The sequence below is a fragment of the Cryptomeria japonica genome, chromosome 2, assembly GCF_030272615.1.
Source record: "Cryptomeria japonica chromosome 2, Sugi_1.0, whole genome shotgun sequence".
In the NCBI taxonomy this organism is placed as follows: domain Eukaryota; kingdom Viridiplantae; phylum Streptophyta; class Pinopsida; order Cupressales; family Cupressaceae; genus Cryptomeria; species Cryptomeria japonica.
Window position 1 is genome coordinate 311,919,615 of NC_081406.1, and position 22,319 is coordinate 311,941,933.

The following is a 22,319-nucleotide window of genomic DNA, read 5'->3' on the forward strand; positions in this document are numbered from 1 at the left end:
AAATGGATGAAGGGCATTTGATAAGGGGATCGCACAAATGGAAGCATTTAAAATTGCTACCCATACTGTTGTAATTACACCAAGTTACAAAACTCGAAATTTTTCATTGCAATCATTTAATGTGTGGCGTCTTGTAGTTATTCTAATGCATTTAGCGATCCACCAGAAAATCTCGATATCATAAGGTGGTGTCTTCATTCAGCTGTGTTGCATTGAATGATTATGATCTGATTGCTTTATGGTTTCAATTGCAAATGATATTAATTGAAGGTGGCTAGTGATTTGTGATGAGGTATTGGACCTCTCAAACGATTATAAGTTTGAATTGATCATTTCATTTGATCAATTCAATATCGATATTGCCTTTGCCAAATACCAGCTATTCAATTGATGTCACAATGAGTTTATGCAGTGATAGCCGTGATTTTGATCAAAACCAGGCATGATTGATAGGCGGATTCACTCCAAGGTAGCGAGTTTAGAGGCAGCGCCATTGCATTTGTAGATGTCATTTTCTCCCTTAGCAGTGATTTGAAAAGAAGAAGTGATTCAATTAAAGACTACAGCGAACCTATTTTTTTCAGCTAATTGATGAGAGAGAGATGGCAATGCGATTTCGAGGTTGGCGATTTGTGTTTGATTGCTAAATAACCCAAGTTCGAATTACAGTTGCACAGTCGTTTATCTTCATTGTCTAACAACTTGGAGATCATCCCTGGATAGCGAGTTTATTCTCACATACATCGACTTCATTTTGAGGCAGCTCAATTGTAATCTTAGACACCATTGTATCTATTGCCAGCGACTTAGGGTGGAGGGTGAATATTTTAAGACAGCAATGATTCGCAATTCTGATTACACACACAGCGAACTCAGAATATATTAAGTTTGATCAGCGAGTTGGAAGATGATTATCACGCCTAGCCAACATTTGCCAGCGAATTTGGTTTCCAGCGATTTCCTCTTTTTTTGTGTCAAGATGAGTACGACTTGACAGCACTCTCCAATCGGAATATAATCAGCAAATTTGTTTTTTTGGGGAGATCAGTAATTTGTGTCAACCACGAACTGGATAAGGGTTCCGCCATTCATTCACCGAATAGACAACCCAATCAGCTTTCTGGTCTGTTTGAATCGCAAGTTTAGAAATACAGTGCATTTCTCAAATTCAGGATTAAGCTCGGTCCTATCTGTGTCTGATTACGCCCTTATTCATTAAGTTTTGTTTGAAGGGGTTCTTTTGATATATTTTGATCATCTTTGAGCATTGATAAGGATTCATAATTAGTAAGCTTGATCATTTCATGTTAAGGGTTTGATATCCTTCATAGGTTTATGAATCCTAGCCTAGACAATCAGGCTGTTTGCAAGCAAATATCATTTCACAAAACTAATTTGAACAACTCTTACAGGATGAAGAAGACAAGGTCCGTCTGTCCTGGCCAAGAACAAGGTTTGTCCAAGGCAACGACACCATCTGTCCAAGGCAATGACACCATCCATCCTAAGCAAAGACAAGGACCAAGGACGTGATCAGCGTGGTGATTCATTGCAACACTTCAAGTCTTAGAAAGATACAAGGAGGCTGCTCGAAGGAAAGGATTTCACAAAGAACACACAAGGAGAAGTAGAATCAATGCACTTCAAGGCATGATGAGGATCAAGTATGGGCAAGACAAGGTCTACACCAAATGCAACATCGAGAGAGCAACTTTCAACATCAAGCATTCAAGGATGAAATTTTCACAATCTTGAATTTCCTTCGAAAATCCAAGAATCATTGCCAGTATAGCCAAATGGAAGCTCAAGAATGCAAGTGATCAAAACAAAATATAGTTCTAGAAGAGTTAATCAAAGTTAGAAGATCGACATGAGCAAAGCCATCATCACATTAGGAGCTAGGAAATGTTGAGTATCAAGAGATATGCCTCATTCATTTACAACTACAAGTTAAGATGAGTTACAAAGATCAAGAAAGCTAAGGTGGCGCCTAGTCATCATTTATCCAATCACATCATTTTAAGCTAAGGTGTCCAGATTCAATGAACCTGACTCATCCTACAAAGAAGACAACTACCGCATGTGGACACAAAGTTCGATGCACCTACCGTCAACATCCATTGGTCGAATTTTTAAAGGACACGTGTCCCATCAAATGTAAATATATCATTGGTCAAGCATTAAATGCTTTGCAATGGGTGTAACAAACCCTAATTAGGGTTTCTATCTTTCGATCTTTCTTTCGATCTTGGCCATTGATTGCAAATCAATTTGAGCCACTCATTTGTAATAAGAGCACTATTAAAGGCTCCACTTCTTCATTTCTAAAAGTGAATAGCGAATAGTCAATAGTCAATAGTAGCAATTCAAGAGTAGATAATAGCAAATAGCACATAGTTAGAGTAGGAAGAGAAGGCAAAGATTGTTGCCAAGATATTGTTGCAAAAGGCATGTAAACTTCATTGAGGATATGGTGAATTCTATGTGTTGATTCAACAATTTGCATGGTTTCTACTTCTCAATTTGTTTTCGAGCTATTTAGATGAATAGAACTTTGTGTATGATCAATGGTGAAATTCATATATCCATACTACTAACACTTTGCCGACGGTAAAGTGCCTTGCGTAGTCAACTGGATCTATTTAGCCAAGCTTAACTTCAATTATCATTCCTTCATTGATATGCATCAACTTGATGGTGTCTAAGCTTGTGGTGATGATTTGAAAACCATAAAGCTATCCTTAGGAGATTGCACTAGCCTTGTGGAGATGTTCGTTGCATGTCGAAGCAAGACTTAGTTGAATTCCACCAAAGATTGTCCATTGCTCTTACATTCCTAGAGTTAGATTAGATCTTTCTCAACCCTTATCCTCTTTCCCTTTTTTCAATCAAGTGAAATCCTATGTTCCAGCGACATTCAAAGCATTCAAGCAGTTCAAGCACATTCAAAGTTCAACGTAAGTCTACCTTGTGATTTCAACAATATCACATCATACACAATTGAGTCTATCCAAGAGCATGTCAAGACCTGACATTCGAGAACCTTGGAGTCATCCCACTTGATCACAAAGCTTAGCATTTGAGAGTCTTTGTTCAAGAGAGGATACAATATTTAGTATTTTATTATGTGTTGCATAGTGCGTAAAAACACCATCAACAGAACCCCATGTTAAAGTATAGATGTTTCAATTTATTAAATGGGTCCTTTTGGAGGGGGATGCCACTTTGGGGACATAAATAAAATATGCCAAGGAGGTGAGTTGTAGTCTTTTGGGAATCTATATAAATAGTTTTTTGGAGCTCATTTGGATATGCTAGATTTAATATTTTGATATTCTTTGTTGCAAGAGGAGTTTGTTCTTCCTAAAGGTTTGTGAGGATGAAATCCCTTACAAGCAACATCATCCACGTTGTTGAGAGACCCAATCTAGAGGATTTCATGGTGGTTTCATACAAAAATCCTAGTTGTGCTCATTTGTGGAGATTTATATTTAGTTTTGACAAAGGATATTGCATGTCAGACTTGTAGAGACTGATTTAAAGAAGTTTTTTGAGAGTTTGTATGTTGTTTGAATCTTCCTTGGTTGGTCGTACCATTATGGAGAGTGGCATTGAGTTTCTTTGGCTTCCAATTGAGAATTTGCATTGATTGTTTGGCTTGGGAGTGGCGTTGTAATGTCCCCTTTTTAGCTCATTCCTATTGTTGAGTGATTCGCCCATCATTCTAACCCTTGTAGGCTAATAATTGTGGATAAAGGGTCTTCTGAGGCAGAGGCTTGGTTAATGGAGGTTCTTGTCTTCTCCAGAATTCAATATGTTCCAATTTGGTCTTCATTTGGCTCAGATTGGACTTCATTTGGGCTCAGTTTCATATACTTACTATTTATAGTAAGTCAGGAGACGATCAGGAGGGACCCTTTCTATTTTTAGTAAGTCAGTAGGCTGGACTGAGGATAAAATGGTCAACTCCCCAGTGTAGACAGAATGAAGAGATATTGATTATGCATGGAGTTACGCTTATTTCATTATTAATAAAGTAATAACTTTATTAATAAATTTTATTATGAGGCCATTTAATGTTATATTATGTTATTATTATTTCATAAAGAAAGGGTCATATTCATCATTAAAATGGGGCCATGTTTTAATTAATTATTGAGCACCTAGCCAAGGAGGAAATTAAATGACATAAAGTGCAAATATTAAATCATATTATTAATGATTTATTAAAAGATTCTAGATGGCTGACTTCAAGAGGAGGAAATAGTGTAAATAAAGGGGGAGCGACTAGGCTTCTGTTCATTTGGTTATTGTCATTGGCATTTGATGAGTCTTTGTAGAGCCAAGGGTTTCTGCAGGTTGTCTATTTGGTCTTTGGGAACTGTAATATCCCAGTTATTTTTTTTTGTTTTTAGGCCAATAATAATCATCCACAAATAGATAACCCATTAAGGTTAGAAAGCATAAACTGAAAACTTGCTGAAAAATGCAACCCTTCCACTTTCTGATCACCAAGTGCCCAATGTGAGAAGAGCATACAGTGAATAGGGGATCGTTAGATCTCAAATCTGCTGAAAGATGAAGTGGAATACAATACCGGCCGGCAAGCCAGCCCCGTCCGCTTATCCAACGGGAATACAAGAAACTTGGCGGTGAACCAGCCAAGAGAAACACACAAAGACACAAATCACTCGATCGCGATATTTCAGCGGGAGGACTGAAATTACAAACAAACTCAACTCAACCGCTTATGCAGTGGGAGGACCATTACAATCAATCATCACTCGACCACTTATGCAATGGGAGGACTGAATTACAATTCAATTGAGATAGGCGGCAAGCCAGCCTCTTCCACTTTTCAGCGGGATGAGAGTTACAAGCTAGAATTGGTTAGTAGTACTACTACTTAACCTTACAATAATCAAGATAGTGAGAGAAGAAGAGTAATGTTGAACATCCAAATAATAAGCATGAAATTTCTGCTAACATCAAAATCTGCAGGCTGGAAATGCAAAACCAGCGGCCTATGGATTCACTAAAACACTCATAACTCTCTCATTACTCGCCCAATTCACCCAAAATCAGTTCTAAACTAATGCTACACCAGCCACAATGAAAACAAACCCAAAGGAAGCTATCAAAACACCCATATTTATTTTGCACGCTTCCCAATGCACTCACTAAACCCAATGCCTAACCTGGGAAGTTCGATTTTCATTATAAAATTCCACACTCAACATAATATGCTAAAAACTTACAAGATGCATCGCCAGTAGTAGGAAAGATGGATGAGTCGGTACCCAGAATGATGGAATCGCCTGGCCAAGAGGTATGAGCAAAATACACTTTCAGCAGTTCCACGACCAGCAACCAAAAAACACTCCACAATCTGCAACTCACTCACCAACAGCACTGGAAATACATGGACACAACTAGGTACTATCTTACAAGTACGAAACTGAGACTTAGCTAGGAAGCCACACTTCGAAGCTCAGATTTTCAATCGCCAATTTGGCAGCATAACGATGCAAATTCATATGATAACCGAAAAAGGGAGCCCAAGGCTCTTATTTATAACCTCCAACACCACCAAATCCAAACGCAAATGCTCACAAATGCGCCCAAATCCACTTTTTCCATTTGCATTTCATTTACCAAGTGGACCCAAGGATGGCGTCCAAGCCATAAGCCAAAATTCATGCCAAGCATAAAATTACGATTTTGACTTAGCAAAATATTTTTGGAGAATGAAATAACATCTCCCAATATAAAATGGCGCCCCTTTCTAGACATAATAAATCGCCTAGCACTTGGGAGACATTAGGCGCAATTTCCATAGTCATTAATCAGTAGCAAAAATAATCAAATTAATTAAATATTAAACCTTAGGATAAGGAAATAATATTTAATTATATCACTTATGTCTCCAATACTGATTATTGCCAAAACCAGAATGAAGCTGAGCCAGGAAGACCACTGAACTGCTGCAGGATCAGGACCCTATCCACTGCCAAAAATAGAAATACGAAGTCATGAACTACTGCTCCGAGAAGCATGATCTTCGCACCCAGTGACAGAGCATGGAGAGCTCAATAGAATAGTATCACCAAAACGGCCAACCCCTGACTTGCTAAAAATAGTAAGTTCTCGCCTCATCAATGCTTGACCCTCATTCTTCATTCCACCTAGCCTACGGGTCTCAGGAATAGGCTAATGGACCACTGGAAAGACATCAACGAGAAGGGGACATTACAGGAACGGAAACTCCCATAGATTAGCATAATTGAGGTGGTGATCCTTCGAAGGGTTGCAGATTGGAAAGGATATTTCAGTCCTTTCATTGGTGCTTAAAATTTGTGGCCAAGGGCCAGTTTTTGCTAAGTTCAATTGGAAGTTCTTTGGAGACAATTTGTGCTTGGAGTCCTCATCGATTTTGCTATCCGGGAATCGATTTGCATCACACATATTCTGATTTTTGAATCTCAGTCATTACCAGTCATCATAGCAGCTACAGGCAGACCACGATTTTACTTATAGAGGCCCATATGTGCATCGATTTCTCTTCCCAGTTGGAGTGCTCCATTTGGAGGGCATTGTAATAATATTTGGTGCTTGAAAGGAGACTTGGAGGCTGCATACAATTTTATCCTACATCAGAACAGGGGTGGCTGGGAGAGGGCATCATCTTGAGCTAAGAAGGAACTCATTTCATTAGATATTGATTACTTCCTCATCTTCAATATAGGGCTCTACTATAATCAGGTTCCTCTTGTAATTTGTAGTTATCAATTTAGCCACTTAATGTTGCTGCTGTAGGTGAACATCCATAACCGGATGAACAAATCATTCATGTTACTTTGCATGCCAACTGTTCGACAAAATGTCCATTGGCTGTAGGTGTGCATTTTACTTGTAAATTCATTTACATGCATTTGAAAAAGTCAAAGGAAGGTTGCTTTTGCATCTAATTCTTTGCTTAGACATTGTAGTGTTAATTGCAAGCGTTCAAATTATATTCAATGTCCATTTAAGCAAACAAATCAGACTGAAAACTACAGACCAGTGTACATAGAGGTTGCACAAGAAGTGTTTAACAATATTCCTTGAAGGCTTAAAAAGCAAATTTACATCTGAACAGCTAAAGGTCTATTACAGATGCTTAGGGCTCTTGTTGCATTGTATTTTAGTTTCTTTAGCAAAAGAGACCTAGTCCAGTATCAAGTACTTCATGAATTAGAAGGACTTCAATGATAGGCAGCAAAAGTGGGTTAGTAGACTGTAGGTATATGGTCTCGACATTATATATGTCAAGAGAAAAAAGAATGTAGTTGCTGATGCATTTTCCAAGAGGCCCTGGTGATTGGAGGGAATTAATTGCAACAGGATGTCATGTCCCCTTTTGTTAAAAATTGGTTTTTGGTCAATGTTAACCCATTTTATTCTTCTACGGGTTAATCAGGAAAGATTAAGGAGAATAATTAATTTAATATTTATAAATGTCCAAATATTTTCAATATCAAAAGGACATTCAAATATTAAATTAAATATTTGGAAACAATTAGTGGGGAATTGGATGTTGTGCCATAATGGGAAGTTTGAAATATTTATATTTATGACTTTCCCACCAAGAGAGGAAGGGGAAGTTGAAATATTTCTAATTTATGATTTTCCAACCAAGAGCAAATTTGGAAAGCAAGAGTGGAGTGAGAAATTAAAATATTTCTAATTAATGATTTTCCAACCAAGTGCAAATTTGGAAAGTAAGAGTGGAGTGGAAATTTGTAATATTTCTAATTATTGATTTTCCCACCAAATTGGCCAAGGACAAGTGAAATACAAAGCATATTTGGGAAAATGGATCTTTATACCATTTCTACTTATCAATTTCTTATTGTATGAACTTCATGCTCTATAAAATTCTTCAGTTGACGAAAACCCATTGGAGATTGGAGGCTTGTGGACGGAAACCCATGAGTTTCAGGTGGATAGTGGATGAAACTCCATTGTTCACATAGAGCAACTTCATCCAAAGGTTGCATTGGAGCTTCAAGATTTCAACAGTTTTCCATTGTTTGTGTTCAGGGCTTTATTGATATTGTTGCAACTTCCAATGATTCTAGATATCTTATGGGGGATTTGTTGTTGTTCTTAATCTTGTATCAGATCATATGCTTTGTATTTACAATTTGGAAATCAAACAATATCAGTTTGTGGTGTTTACAGTGATATTGGTGGTATTTGGTTGTAATAGTTTTTGTGGGTTTTGCTATAAATTGGAGTTTGAATGTATTAATGTTGCTGCTGTAATACATCAGTTTCAGACGTGATTAAAGGATGCACATATCAGAAAAATCATTTTCAATAATGTTCTATAAAGTTCCATTTTAACTTGGCCCTTTCTGTGCAAGAGTAGTTAACTAGTTGGGTGTTTTCGATGAAGTTTTGTGTAATATTTGTGAATCTATTTTCCAGATCTAAGAGCAATATTAAATTTTTGGTTGGGGACATTACACACGAGTAGAGGGCACAATTCATGATGACAGGTACATGGTGGCTAATGAGTTGATCATTTATAAGGATAGAATTTTTTTGGTGCCTTCTTCACAGCTTAAGGTGAAGATATTGAGGACTTTTTATGATGCACCTATGGCTGGTCATCTGGGCTTCTTCAAGACTTATAAATAGATCCAAGAGGGATTGACATGGAAAGGGTTGAAGAATGAAGTCCTAAGTATGTTAGAGAGTACCCCACTTACCAGCAGAATAAGAATGAGCAAGCTTATCCAGCTGGTCTACTTCAGCCCTTACCATTCTTAATCAAAAATGGGAATGTCTCCGAGCTACCTAAGGTACAGGGAAAAGATTGAATTTATGTCATGGTTGATAGGTTGACTAAATTTGTGCATTTCTTTTCTATTTCAACAACACATACAGCAGCACAGGTAGCTAATTTATATTTTAGGGAGATTTTCAGACTGCATCGGATGAACAAGAGTATTGCGAGTGATAGAGACTTACAAGTTCTTGAGTATCTTTTGGCAGGAGCTCTTCATAGCTCACTCCTAGTACAACCTACCACCCACAAACAGATGAACAAACAGAGATAGTAAACAAATGGGTGGAAGGATCTCAAGAGCCATGTTTTTGGACAAAAGAGCTTGGATCAAATGGCTGCACCTTAGTGATTGTTGCTATAATAATACCTATCACGTGTCCATTAGGATGTCGCCGTTTATGGCTTTGTATGGTTGTAGGCACCCAACTTCATGGATTTACTGTTTGGGGATAGCAGAGTGCCTAAGGAAAAGGATTTACTACAGGAGATTCAAGACATCATGAAGTCCTTCAAGGAGAATTTGTAGCGGGCACAAAATCAAATCAGCACTAGGTTGAGATCAGTTTTGAGGTTGGGGACTTGGTATATTTAAGACTTCAACCATATAGACAACCTACTCTCAAGAAGAGTGAAGCAGAGGATCTCAAACCCAGATTTTACGGTCCTTTCAAAGTTTCTTGACAAGTTAGAGAGGTTGCCTATCACCTTGAGTTACCAGCCAGCAACAAAGTTCATAATGTGTTTCATATTTCCAAGCTCAAGAAGGCACTTGAGCACAATGTGGTTCCCTCATGTAAGTTATCACCATTGGATGAGGAAGGGAAGTTGATATTGGTTCCACGGGCCATTATAGACACCAGATAGCAAACTCTTCAGAGGAGAGTCATTAAGGAGTTTTTGGTCAAATGGAAGAACTTGCTGGTAGAGGATGCGACATGGAAGAATGAGAAAATTATGCAACATCCAAAGTTGAGATTGCTCGAGGACAAGGAATTTTGGGAAGGGCGAGATGTAATGTCCCCTTCTTAACCAGTTCAATACAGTGGACCATTAGCCTATTCCGTTGGGTTCTCATAGGCTAATGAGTTAGGGTTAGGGAACTTTGGTGATAGTTTCTCTAATAGTTTGGCTGTATCAGAGGTTTATTTGAGCTTAGGCAGTGATGATGTGTGTAATGCCCTTTTTTGGAAGGATTTTGGTTGAGTTCTCCCGAACTATTTTTAGTAAGTCAATTTTAGGCAGTAACAAAGCCAGTGGCTAAAATTTCTATTCTTAGATATATTAGTGGGAGCAGTGGATATCATTATCTTGATATTCAATATAGTCTAGTGATTTTGAATAAAATAACAAATAAGTTATTATTTAATAAAATTAAATTAAAGATTTAACTTTATTGTTTTTTTTAACACTTTTAATATTAAGACTATTGGGGTGCCCCATATTAAAGTTAAGATGTTTAAATTTATTAAATGGGGTCTTTTGGTGGGGGACGCCACTTTAGGGACATAGAGAGAATAAACTATTAAATAAAATATGCCAACGAGGTGGGTATAGTCTTTTGGGAGTCTACATAAACAATTTTTTGGAGCTCATTTGGATATGCTAGATTTGATATTTTGATATTCTTCTTTGTTGGAGGAGTTTATTCTTCCTGAAGATTTGTGAGTACGAAATCCCTTACAAGCAACACCTTCCATGTTGGTGAGAGACCCAATCTAGAGGATTTCTTAGCAGTTTCATATAGAAATCACAGTTGTGCTCATTAGTGGAGATTAGTATTCAGTTTTGACAGATGTTATTGCATATCAAACTTGTGGAGACCGGTTTAAGGAAGTTTTTTGAGAGTTTGTTGTTTGAATCTTCCTTGGCTGGTCGTACATCCTTGTAGTTGGTCATACCATTCTAGGGAGTGGCTTTGAGTTTTGTTGGTTTCCAATTGGGGTTTTGTATTGATTGTTTGGCTTGGAGTGGCACTTAAGGCTCTCGTTGCATTATATTTCAGTTTCTTCAGCAAAAGAGGCCATTTCTGGTTGTGGTGTCCATTTCTGGGAGCTTGCAGAAGTTGGTTGCAAGTACAGAAAATTATCAAAGTCAATCAGATGTTTTGGGTATGTTTGAAATGCCATTTCATAAACTGAGTTGTTTATATTTTTGAGATGTATTGTATCTTCAATTCTGAAATTAAATCAAAGTTATTTCAGCTTTGTGGTTTATCTGAATATTGTAAATTTCTGAGTTATTTAACTACTGAAGTATTTCTGTTATCTGCATTCTTCTTTCCTCAATAAACAATTGCAAAACACAAACACAAAACCAGAAAAAAACAAGGTAGAACGGGGCAGCATACTATAGAGGTATCAGAGCAGTGTTTTTTGCCATCCTGGAGGGTATAATATGACAGAGCATTGATATTTCAGGTTTGGAACAATCACCTTTTACACTACATTATTGCCAGAATAAGTCTACTCCAAATTTAGTTGAAAAATAGAGGGTTGTAGAGGGACAAAACACAAAAAATATAGGTGACAGGAAAGCAAGAGATCCAGGAAAAGCAAGATTTCTAAATTTGTTGGGTGCCTTAGTTAGAGGGCGACGAGTTGCAAAGCAAAGAGCACAACAACAAAATCAGCCTTAGGACCTTTTAACAGAATTAATGGCTTGGCAGATGGGGAGTTAGGGATATCACGGTGCATGGTGGGAAAAGAATAGCCAATGCACAGGATCTGGGTATAAGTTAGGTTAACACAAAAAGATTATTTACAAACACTAGCATGGGCCTCCTTTAGGATAGACAAGTATTTGGGTTGGGATACACATCGAAGGAGAACTCCATAAAAACTTCTCTTCAAAAGAGTACTATCAAGCTGTTGAATGAATTAAATAAGAAGAGTTGGTGGTTCTGAGTCAACTGATTATGGGTAAACAAGCTCACTTGCATCATCAATCGGATCAACATAAACCGTTGCTTCTCCCACTTAACCGCTGCTCCGACCTCTGCGCCTGGATTTGGATCTACTGACCGTTCTATTGGGGCGCCTAACCTGGGCTGCTAAGTAAGGATAGATGTGTTCTATGGGCTCTCTGTACACCTTTATCTGGACTGAATAACAGACAGATGGCAAGACGGTAACGGGATGTGCCTTTGAATTGTATAGCTGGCGTAGAGTCTCTGTTATTAATCATTTCTAGTCCGGAGCGCAGCGTTTGCTTTAAGCCCCGGCATTGCGTCTCTTCATGTGTCCTGCTCCTAGAAGACAGGACCTTGCTTTATATACTATGCATTGATCCTTTCCATAGCGGGCAGTTTGACCAGCATCGAAGCAAGCATAGGCATCACCATCAGTTTAAGTCGTTTACTCAGCAGTTGAATGGAGTTCTGAACTAATAGCAACTAGGAACGGGACAAAGAAGCCATTGATAGGTTTTGAGTCAGTTTTCTATTTGGATGCATAGGAAGGAGAGGCAGAGGCAGGCTTAGTTACACCAGGCCTAGGCTTATTACATTGGCCCTACCTACACCTTACAATAGGTCCTATCCACACCTTCCTTACATACAGAGCTACGAAACTAAGCATACCCAAGCGTACTGAGGGGCACATTACCAGGGCTGGCATCCCTGCCTTTCCCAGCTTCTTTCTTCTCGCCTACCTCTTCCGCCATAGAATTGTAGGGGGCACACTTGTTCCGGCTTTTTGCACATTCTATCCCAGAGTGGGCTATGGATACGGTGATTCAGCTGATGGTTCAATAACTGGGACTGCACCTGGAAATGGATCAACGTCGAACTGGTGATGCCCCCCTACTATTTGAAAGGGCTGATAGTTCCGGGTCAACCACTCGGTCAACAGGCTAAATTGGCACATATACTAGTCCTAGCTATGCTGCCTACACCTTAGCTTATGTCTTTGTCTCTGTTTCTCTCACCTCTTATGCTGGTACCTCTGCTATCGGGAATCCGCTTCTAGATATGCATCTAGAACTGGTTTTGGCTCTGCTGCTTTCTTTGCCACTGATACTGGACTAAAGAAACTGGAAAAACAACAAATGCTGAGTAAATGGGTTAAGCTTATGCTGGTGGATAAACTTAAATTGGAAAAAGATCAAGCGCTTACACTCGGTCAACTGCAATTGCTTCTGCATCTATATCTGAGTCTGCCCTTGTCTTTGCTGCGTTTGGCTTTGCTTCTACCGCCTCTGCTTTTTGGGCTGCTCTATTTTGAGATGTTTTTGTTTCTATCGATGGATTTGTTTATCGGTCAATCGGTGTTGCTTGAATCTCTGATGCCTTTGCCTCTGGCTATGATGCTACTGGTTATGGTGGTACTGTTGAAAGGGCTGGTGAAAGTAAGGAGCCTGGTGCAAAGCCTTAGCTGATGCTACTTCTCCTGCTTCTGGTCCTGCCTTTCCTGCTTCTCCCACTGATTCTCAATCTCGATCTGCATCTGTCACTGCCTTTGCTAGGTCTTGGTCTCGCTCGGATGTACCAAATTATCGGCAAAAGCTTTCAAGGGTGGCATCGTTAAAGAAAGTAAAGTGCATAGAAAATCAAGGATCAAATAAAGATTTGAGAACTGTAAAGGAAATAGAAAGTCTTTAGTTTTTGAGTCTATTTAGGATTCATTAAGTCTGTATGTTTAGGAAAGAGAAAGTCTAAATATTGGTACAAATAATGCCAATAATGCAAACATTAGAGGTAATAAATGGAGGTAATAATGGAGGCAATAATGAGGCAACAAGAACTATCAACTGGAGGCCTCTTAAACTTAGCTTTCTTTGTCTATTTCCTTGTTTTTCCTGATTTTCTTTCTTTACTGTATTTACTTCGAGTCCAGGTTCCTTTTTGCCTTAATTCTTTGCCATTGTAACTGATGTACATTTCAGTCCCTTTGAAATTGGTAAATGAATAGACCATTCATCAGGAAAGTCTCACAAAACTTCATTCCCTTTTTCAATACAAGAGGGTGCAGCCTTGAAAATGCAATGCATTTTTAAGGCAACTAGTGTGATTTGACCAGCAGGTAGAGACATAAATGTAACATCATGACTATGAGTATGATAATAAAGTATTCTATGTGCTGAAGGATGCACACTCCTTTCAACTTGTCTTCTAATATCTGTTTGAAAATGACAGAAATTGCTATGTGAACAGTCTACTGTCTATGACTTCACTCATCCTTGGTAATTTGGCTCTCCCATCTAAAATTTATGAAGACTTTCATGGACGCTACAGAGAGACCTGAGGCTGAAATCTTAATCATTCCTACAAAAAGTTAAACCAATTATTATGGTATTATTATGGGAAATGTTGTAGAGTTTCTATTGCACTTTTATCAACATAGGTTTCATAAAATTGATAATATTACATTTATTAGGTTTTATCCATGCTCAAATTGGATATTCATTAGATAGCTTCCCCACGCTTATCAGGAAACTTTCATATACAAAGATTATACAAAACTGACTTAATGTAACTTAAGATTATCTAGACTGGCATATCTGCCAGTTTCCTGCATTTCTTTTTTAAATGCTCCCTTTCTTTGGCTTGTAATTTTTGCTACCTTTTTTTTTTTTGTAGCAATAGTCTTATTTTAATTTCTGTGTTGTTTAGTGACTTGGTGGTAGTGGTTAGATATAGGCGTTTTTGGTGCGAGCTACAGCAGAATGGAGGAAGATTGCAACACAGTTTTGTTCATCTGTATTCATTTTTGCTATATGGTGAAAGGAATTGACTCTTTGTTCATGTTTTGTTGTGTTTTTTTCAAATTCTGTTAGAGCTGTTTGCAGGGCAGAGGCCTTATCTGTATCAGTTTTTGGTATCAGTTCAATATGAATCTTTAACAACAAATATGAATAACAGCATGAGATCTTGATGAATTAGAAACTCTCAACCTATAATCTGTCTTACTGTATATGGCGCCCAGTAAAAACTAACCTGACCGGAGGTTGTATAATCTGTCTTACTGTATATGGAGCCCAGTAAAAACCAACCTGACCGGAGGTTGCCATGTTCTGTTTAACTGTTTTTTATTCATCGAAGTGTCTATGAAATCATGGCTCTGACTATAAACTTTATTTTAGAATGATGTTGTTTTTGTTCTAATTGAGCCCACTTAAAGATTATCTTTAGGGCTTTTGATGATGTCCTTCATCGGATTTGTGAGCAGTTGCACCCAAGTTTTGTTCACGTCTCATATGCATCCTAAGCTCCTAAGCATACAATAACCAAAGAGGTAGAAAATTAAAATAAATATTTATCAAATATATGAAAATGACTTTCTACAGAGACTTAAATACGACAAAATATGTAGTTTGTACGTGAAAAGCATTTGGATAAGTATATTTAGATTAGATGATGATTACTACCCAATCTCAGCATATAGCCAGAGGCAATTCAGAGTAAACCCTTCAATGATCATGTTCACTGGAAACCCACAAAGATTTAAAACATCGTCCACAATCCGTATCTACAGATTGAATCCATATATTAGGTCTCCACGATACCCAGATTGAATCGTATTTCTTCTAGGGAATTTGAGAAATCACCAATGAAGAGCTCAAAAATGAATTGATACAAAGAGCAAAGAATTGGTAAAGGCTTTATCAAATATGATGTTTCATATTTTTCCGATTTCCTACATCACTCATTTTCTCCATATGAAATAAAATCCCTACAAGTTTCTTATAACATCCGACGGCAAAGTATTAAATGCAACACTTCGTAAACTATCTTTGAACTCTATTTGCAAACCCATAACCAATACAATGACAAAATCATCTTGATGATGCTTGCACTGCCTCCTTGGTGTCTTCCTGTCTTCAACTTGATTAACCAATATTCTGCATATGACAACAGGGGTAGAGATTCGATCTCTACATATTGCATATAATAATATATTACCTTGTTAGACTGATTACTTATTTATCTCCAGGTCATGAAAGGACAAACTACTCGCCATGAGCATGTGAAAAGGCAACAGATTCTACTGGGAATTATCTGCATGACCCATATGTATGGGCTAGTAACTTACTACAATTGTACGATAAACGAGATGAGCTACAGAAAGACTAAAAGCTCTTTGAAAAAAAGGTAAAAGAGAACTATTCAGGTATACCACATGAAGGACTCGGAATTAACAATTAGGCTTCTGGGCCAGACACAGAGTAACAGGTAACCCTTCTGAAAAACGACAAATATCACTCTTGAATGGTAACAGACAGCAGTGGATGAATGTGAAACTCGAATTTAATGATATGCTCGCAAACAAGCCTGAAACTGTGTGGATACATTTTAAAATATGATGGTCCACCAACTTCTCGCACTCATTTTATTTCAGGAGGTGCCTATGCCCTCCTCCCATGAAAAAAGTGAGTTTGATTTATCCAGTTTTTCTTGATCCTTGGTTTGTTTGCTCAGAATTAGATTTCATAATATTCGTAATTTTTTGAGCTGTATGTCGTAGCTGGCTAAATTTCAGATTCTGGTGAATGCCCAATCGTGTAGGAGAAACCTTCTTCCCAGCCACATAGAGGTGAGAGTATTGGAATTATATCATTAGCAAGCTAGGAATGATTCCTCCTATGATTAAGTTGTCACTTGGGACCACCTGGCCTATAGCAACCTATTCATACTACTTCTGCAGCACTTGTCCGCTAAGAAATCTTAATAAGCTCCAGATTAGCATTTAAGCCTTGAACCTTCCCAACCAAACATAAATAAAATTCTGGCATGATTCCAAGTGAGGTTCTCTTTTGCAATTGTTTATATTCTCAATCTATAATTAATATGTAAACAGCATTCAAAAACATCAGCAAATTTTGTTGAAAAGTTCCTCTAAAAAATCTAACAGGGAGAACAAGAATTGCTTCCACGCCCCAGAATGCAAGGAATGAAGAGACCCGTGGCTTTAACAATGGAAAGAGAAACTAATTAACATGAAAGCTGAAACCCAAAGAAAAGGTGCCCGTGTATTCAACCAGATTTCATTACAAAATATGGCAGCAATAAATTAATATGAAAAGCCCATGATACACAAAAAGAAAAGTAAATAATATGCTTACGCGTAACACCCATTGTTGCAGCGCTGTTGATGGCGATGAATGGCTGTGCATGCAAAACAACGAGAGAAACGTCTTTCCCATAGAGCTGCAGATTGTTTAAAGCCCATTCCAGCGCATAATGACTGAACTCGCTCTCATCCACTGCCACCATTATTTTCTTGACTTCTGCCATTGCTTTTCTTCAACTATCAGACATTTGTTCCCGCTGTGATCATCAAATATATAGGTAGGATTGATCGAATATATAGGTGGGATTGACTTGTAGTTGGGAAAGCAACCTTCCAAGCAAGCAGTTTGAAGAGCCGGAGCAAGTCAATTCACAGAGATGGTCAACACTGAAATTGATATTACTGAAGATAACCATTGGTGTCTGTTTTGGATCCTCGGGTCGCCCGTGGTTTTAAGACTCTAAGCGGATGAAAATCTTTTTCACATAAATTTACGCTATATAATTAAGTAAATGTTATAACTAGCATATCTATATTTTTTAAAATTAAGATATCATTTTAAAAATATTGTTACTATACCATAAGAAAATGGCTCTGCATGCGAAAAGTAGATGCAAGGCACCGCCATTTCTTCGTGAGCATTCTTATCCACTGCGTGGTATTCACAGAGGTTATGAAAACCGGTTCGCTGTTTTGGCTAATCACACTAGTCAGAGGAACTTAGCAGGGCAAAATCTCGAACCCTCGAGCAAGAAGCCTTCTTTGCAAAAACAAAGTACTCTCTAGTTGATATGGTTAGGGCTCCCCCTCCTCCGGTCAAGAGCTGGGATCGAAACTGGCACGTGGTAAGGCGCAGAAATAATAAGGCAGCAGGGCAATCTAATAGCCGCATGCGAAATCCCAATCTCGGTCGGAAGGAGGGTTCTGTAAAACCTAACCGGTCAAACAACCCCACGGCTTCCCTTCACTTTCCTCGAAAACCTAACGGGTTGGTCATTGAAATTGATACCCAAACTCTGGTTAGGTATCAAATGCACTGCAACAATAGAATGATTTTTGCACGATGGAAAGGATGGGGGTTCCCACCTGAACAAATTGCTAATTGGATGGTGTCTTCTCTCAATAACCAGGTAAAAATCGACATCCTTCCTGATCATTTCTTACCTATTGAATGCGGTAATCAAAATTTGAGAAATTCCTTGCTAAACGGGGGCCTATCAACGTTCAAGGACATAAGGTTTGATTGTTGGGGATGGCAATCCCTCTTTCAACCATCTCAATTAAATTCATGCATGGTTAATAGAGCTATTTCTCTCGAAAAACTCCCTGTAGAATTACGAAACAATGATTTTTTAAGAATTATAGGAAACAAAATTGGGAAATTTGTAGAAGTTAAAAAATCAGCCCTAAACTTCTTTAACCAACTTCTGATTGTTAACATGGATATTAATATTAAAACTATAAAGCCCATAATACTAAAATGCGATAATCTATGTCTAACCCTTGAACTACCCTTCTATAATGGTCCGTTCGAAGTTAATATGCCAAGGAAGATTCCCTTTAAAAATTCTTTCCCTGAATCATTTCCCAAGTCTAGAACCGTTCCATTCAGTTTTGTGGAAGGAGGGGGTTTCATCCTTGAGGGCTTTAATAATATTAGCACTAATCATCCAACCATGGATTTGTGTCCTTAGAGATCCCCCATTAAGACTTTGTGCTCTCCTTTCCAACCACCGCCTTCTATTAACCCCCTTATAGCTGACTCTTCTTTCAGGGACCAAGACTTGGAAGAGGGAGAAATCAGCGAGTGGCTCCCCCAAAAAGAGCAGCCTGGTATGACAAATATGTTACCACCCTGCTCTCTTATCCTACCAGAGAGAGAGAGAGTCCCTCGAGGCCCCCCCCTCTCTGGGATCTTACCTTCCCAGCGCAATCAAAAGAGATAGACAATCCTCTCTAGGATCCAGCATTGGCTTCTATGCAAGACCAACCAATCCCTCAAGTCTCATGGATGAAAGCCCCTTTGGAGGTAGGAGCTTACCCTCCATCTCTAAGGAATGACCCTGTTATAATTGTAGAATCTGAGAGTGACCGCGTGACTAGGGAAGTTAACATCATTGCCAATTTTTAGGGGAAGAAGTAGTAAATGACCTTATGGATTAATTGATTGATGAAATCTGTGATGATGAGGAATTGGAAAGACAAAGGGATTTCCTGGTCAATAATCTAGTAAATATTACCAGAGTCGACTTAAAAACATATGAACTCTTTATAGCATCAGATAACTTGGAAAATCATGATCTGAACACCCTAGGCATTCTCAGCTCTGAAAAAAGCAAAGACTCTCCTAATTGTGCTAGAATCAGTAAAAGAAGGGGCAGAAGATCCCTCGTTGAACTGAGATTAAGGGATGGAGAAGCTAGGGGTCAATCTAAAATATCTACTCTTTTTAATGCAGGGGAGGGGAAGTTCCTCCCCACAAAGCCATGAAAATCATAACATGGAATGTTAGGGGTCTGAATGCCCCTAACAAACAACGCATCTTAAAGTGTTGCATCTCTGATTCTAAACCAGACTTAATGCTAATTCAAGAAACAAAAATGAACTCCTCTGAGATTTCCCTTTTTGAGCAAAAACTAGGTGCTAGACAACTAAAATGCTCCCCGGCCGCAGGCGCCTCAGGGGGTTTAGCTATCATCTGGGATTCTAGATCCCTTTCATTTTCACCTTTAGAGATTAAGCAAAATTGGATAGGAGGAGAAGTAGTTAGTTATAAAAATAGCCTTAGATTCAAACTGATTAACGTTTATGGCCCCATTCAGAATAGGGATAAGGTGAGGGTATGGATGGAACTTGAGTCCTTCCTAAGAAGTTTCTCGAACGAACTAAGCATCATTGGTGGAGATTTCAATGCCATCACCAAGGTTTTAGACAAGAGAGGAGGAAGTAGCAAGATCCCTCCATCAGCTGTAGATTTCAATCTGTGGATCAACAGGAATTCCCTGTTGGAAATCCAGACGGTAGTGAATGCCTTCACCTGGAACAATAGAAGATCTGGTTTCTATAACATTGCTGAGAAACTTGATAGGTTCTTTCTCTATGGAGGGCTCTCAAAGCTGAATTACTCCTTGCCTTCCTTGAAGGCAGAGCCTCTGCCTTTATCAGGATCTGACCATTTCCCACTCCAATTAAACTTAATATCTGATCACGCCCCTAAAACGTGCCCCTTCAAATTTGAGAGCATGCGGTTTAGAGATGACAACTTTCTAAACTTAATTGAGAATTGGTGGAGCAGCTCTGTTTTCTCAGGCTCGAAGATGTTTATTGTTGCTAGTAAGTTAAAGCTTATAAAAAGGAAGCTCTTAGAGTGGAATAGGACCAATTTTGGTAACATTTTTGACAAAAAAACCCTAATAGAGAATGATATTAGTAAGGTTAACATTGAGGTACTTGAGAAAGGGATGAATGAACATCTCTTCCTTAAGGAAAAGGACCTAATCTTTGAGTATGAGAAGATACTATCTTACGAAGAGATCTTCTGGAAACAATAATCTAGGGAAACTTGGTTGAGTGATGGGGACCGGAATACCAAGTTCTTCCACAACAGTACCAAGCAAAGGAGAGGGGTCAACCGAATTTCTAAGATCATGAACTGCCAAGGATCCATCCTATCTGAACCTGATGAGGTTGCCTCTGAGGCAGTCAGGTTCTTTAAGAAAATCTTAAACAATCTTGAAGGCTCCAACCTTAGGGGTCAACTCAATATTATTAAGAATCTCCCAAAACTCATTATCGATGACCACAACCATGCCCTATTAAAGAAATTCTCAAAGGAGGAGGTCAAATCTATCCTCTTCAAGATGAATCTGGATAAGGCTCTAGGCCCGGATGGCTTCCCCACCAGCTTTTTCCAAAAGTGTTGGGGTTTCATGGGGACAGAAATCACGGATGCCTTAGAGGGTGTGAGGAATTCTGGTAAGATTCTCAAAGAGGTCAACAATACCTTCCTCACCCTCATTCCAAAAAAAGAGGACCCTGATAGCTTTAATGACTTCAGACCAATTGCTCTCTGCAATACTTTGTATAAACTCTTAACTAAAACCTTAGCAACCAGACTCCAAAATCTGCTCCCCTTAATTATTAGCGAAGAACAAACTGGCTTTGTAGCGGATAGATCAATCTATGATGGGGTTATTATTGCCCAAGAGGTCATTCATTCGGTTCAGCTCAACAAAACCCCAAGCATGCTAATCAAATTGGACATAAGTAAAGCATATGACAAAGTTGATTGGCGCTTCCTATGCAAATGCATGGAGACCTTTGGCTTTTCCAAAACTTGGATCAACCTTATCTTCGAATGCATATCCACCCCTAAATTCTTGGTTCTGGTTAATGGTTCTCCAGAAGGTTTCTTTAGGAGCTCGAGAGAGCTCAGGCAAGGTGATCCTATGTCCCCCTTCCTCTTCATCATCATGGCTGAAGCTCTAGGCAGATCCATCTCCAAGGCCAAAGAGGAGGGAAGGATCCAAGGAATTCCCATCACCAGCGGCCTCCCCCCCTTCACCCACCAGCAATTTGTTGACGACACAATGCTTTTTGGGCAAGGTTGTGTGAAGGAAGCTCGGGCCTTCAAAGGCATCCTCAATTCCTACATGTTAGCCTCGGGTCAAGAGGTAAATCTAGCGAAATCTGCAGTTTTTTTGTTCAACATAGACCCCTATTTAGGAAAAGAAATCTGCAATATCCTGGAAATTAGTCAAGGTACCCTTCCTTGCAAATATCTAGGAATTCCCCTTGACAGGGGCAGGAGATCCTCAAATTTATGGGACAACTTGGTGAACAAAATCAAGTCTAGGATTAGCACTTGGAAGGGGAAATGGCTCTCTTTAGCGGGCAGGGCAACTCTAGTTAGATCGGTCTTATCAACAATGCCCATTTACCAGCTCTCCTGCCAACATCCGTCTGCCTCCAAACTTGCTGAGCTCAACAAGCATCTAAGGACCTTCTTCTGGCAAGGTGCTAATAGTAGCCACAAAATCTCACTTATTTCTTGGGACAAGATTTACACTCCTAAAGAAGATGGTGGTGTTGGCATCAAAAACCTATGGGATCAAGGTAAAGCTTTGGGTGCCAAGCTGGTGTGGAGATTGTTCAGAACTCCTCACCTCAAATGGGCAAGATTATTAAACCACAAATACCTTAATGGAGATGATCCAATCCAAATCTTCAGAGAGACCAACCCCCCCAAGCGATCCTGCCTATGGAATCTTATGCTCGATTGCAGGAAGATTATCTCTGACAGGCTAACTTGGAACCTAGGGTCCGGGGATAAAGCCCTTTTCTGGTCTGATTCTTGGGGTGGGTATAAGGCCGTTGAAAACCTCCATGACTTTGGGGCCACCCGGGCCCTTCTTGAATCACACAGAGGTCCCTTGTTCAATAATTATCTCTCCCCTTCAATGGAAGGGGTTGGATGG

General features: G+C 38.9%; 1 protein-coding gene across 1 annotated transcript in view; it reads right to left on the minus strand.

The window, feature by feature from the left end:
* LOC131075349 (uncharacterized) overlaps positions 1 to 17,246 on the minus strand; it is a 56,853-nt gene extending 39,607 nt beyond the window's left edge. Inside the window, exon 1 of the mRNA XM_058012166.2 lies at positions 16,895 to 17,246. Coding sequence (XP_057868149.2) covers positions 16,895 to 17,066 — 172 coding nt within the window. The 5' untranslated portion in view covers positions 17,067 to 17,246. The remainder of the gene's footprint in view (positions 1 to 16,894) is intronic.
* Positions 17,247 to 22,319: the final 5,073 nt, after the last annotated feature.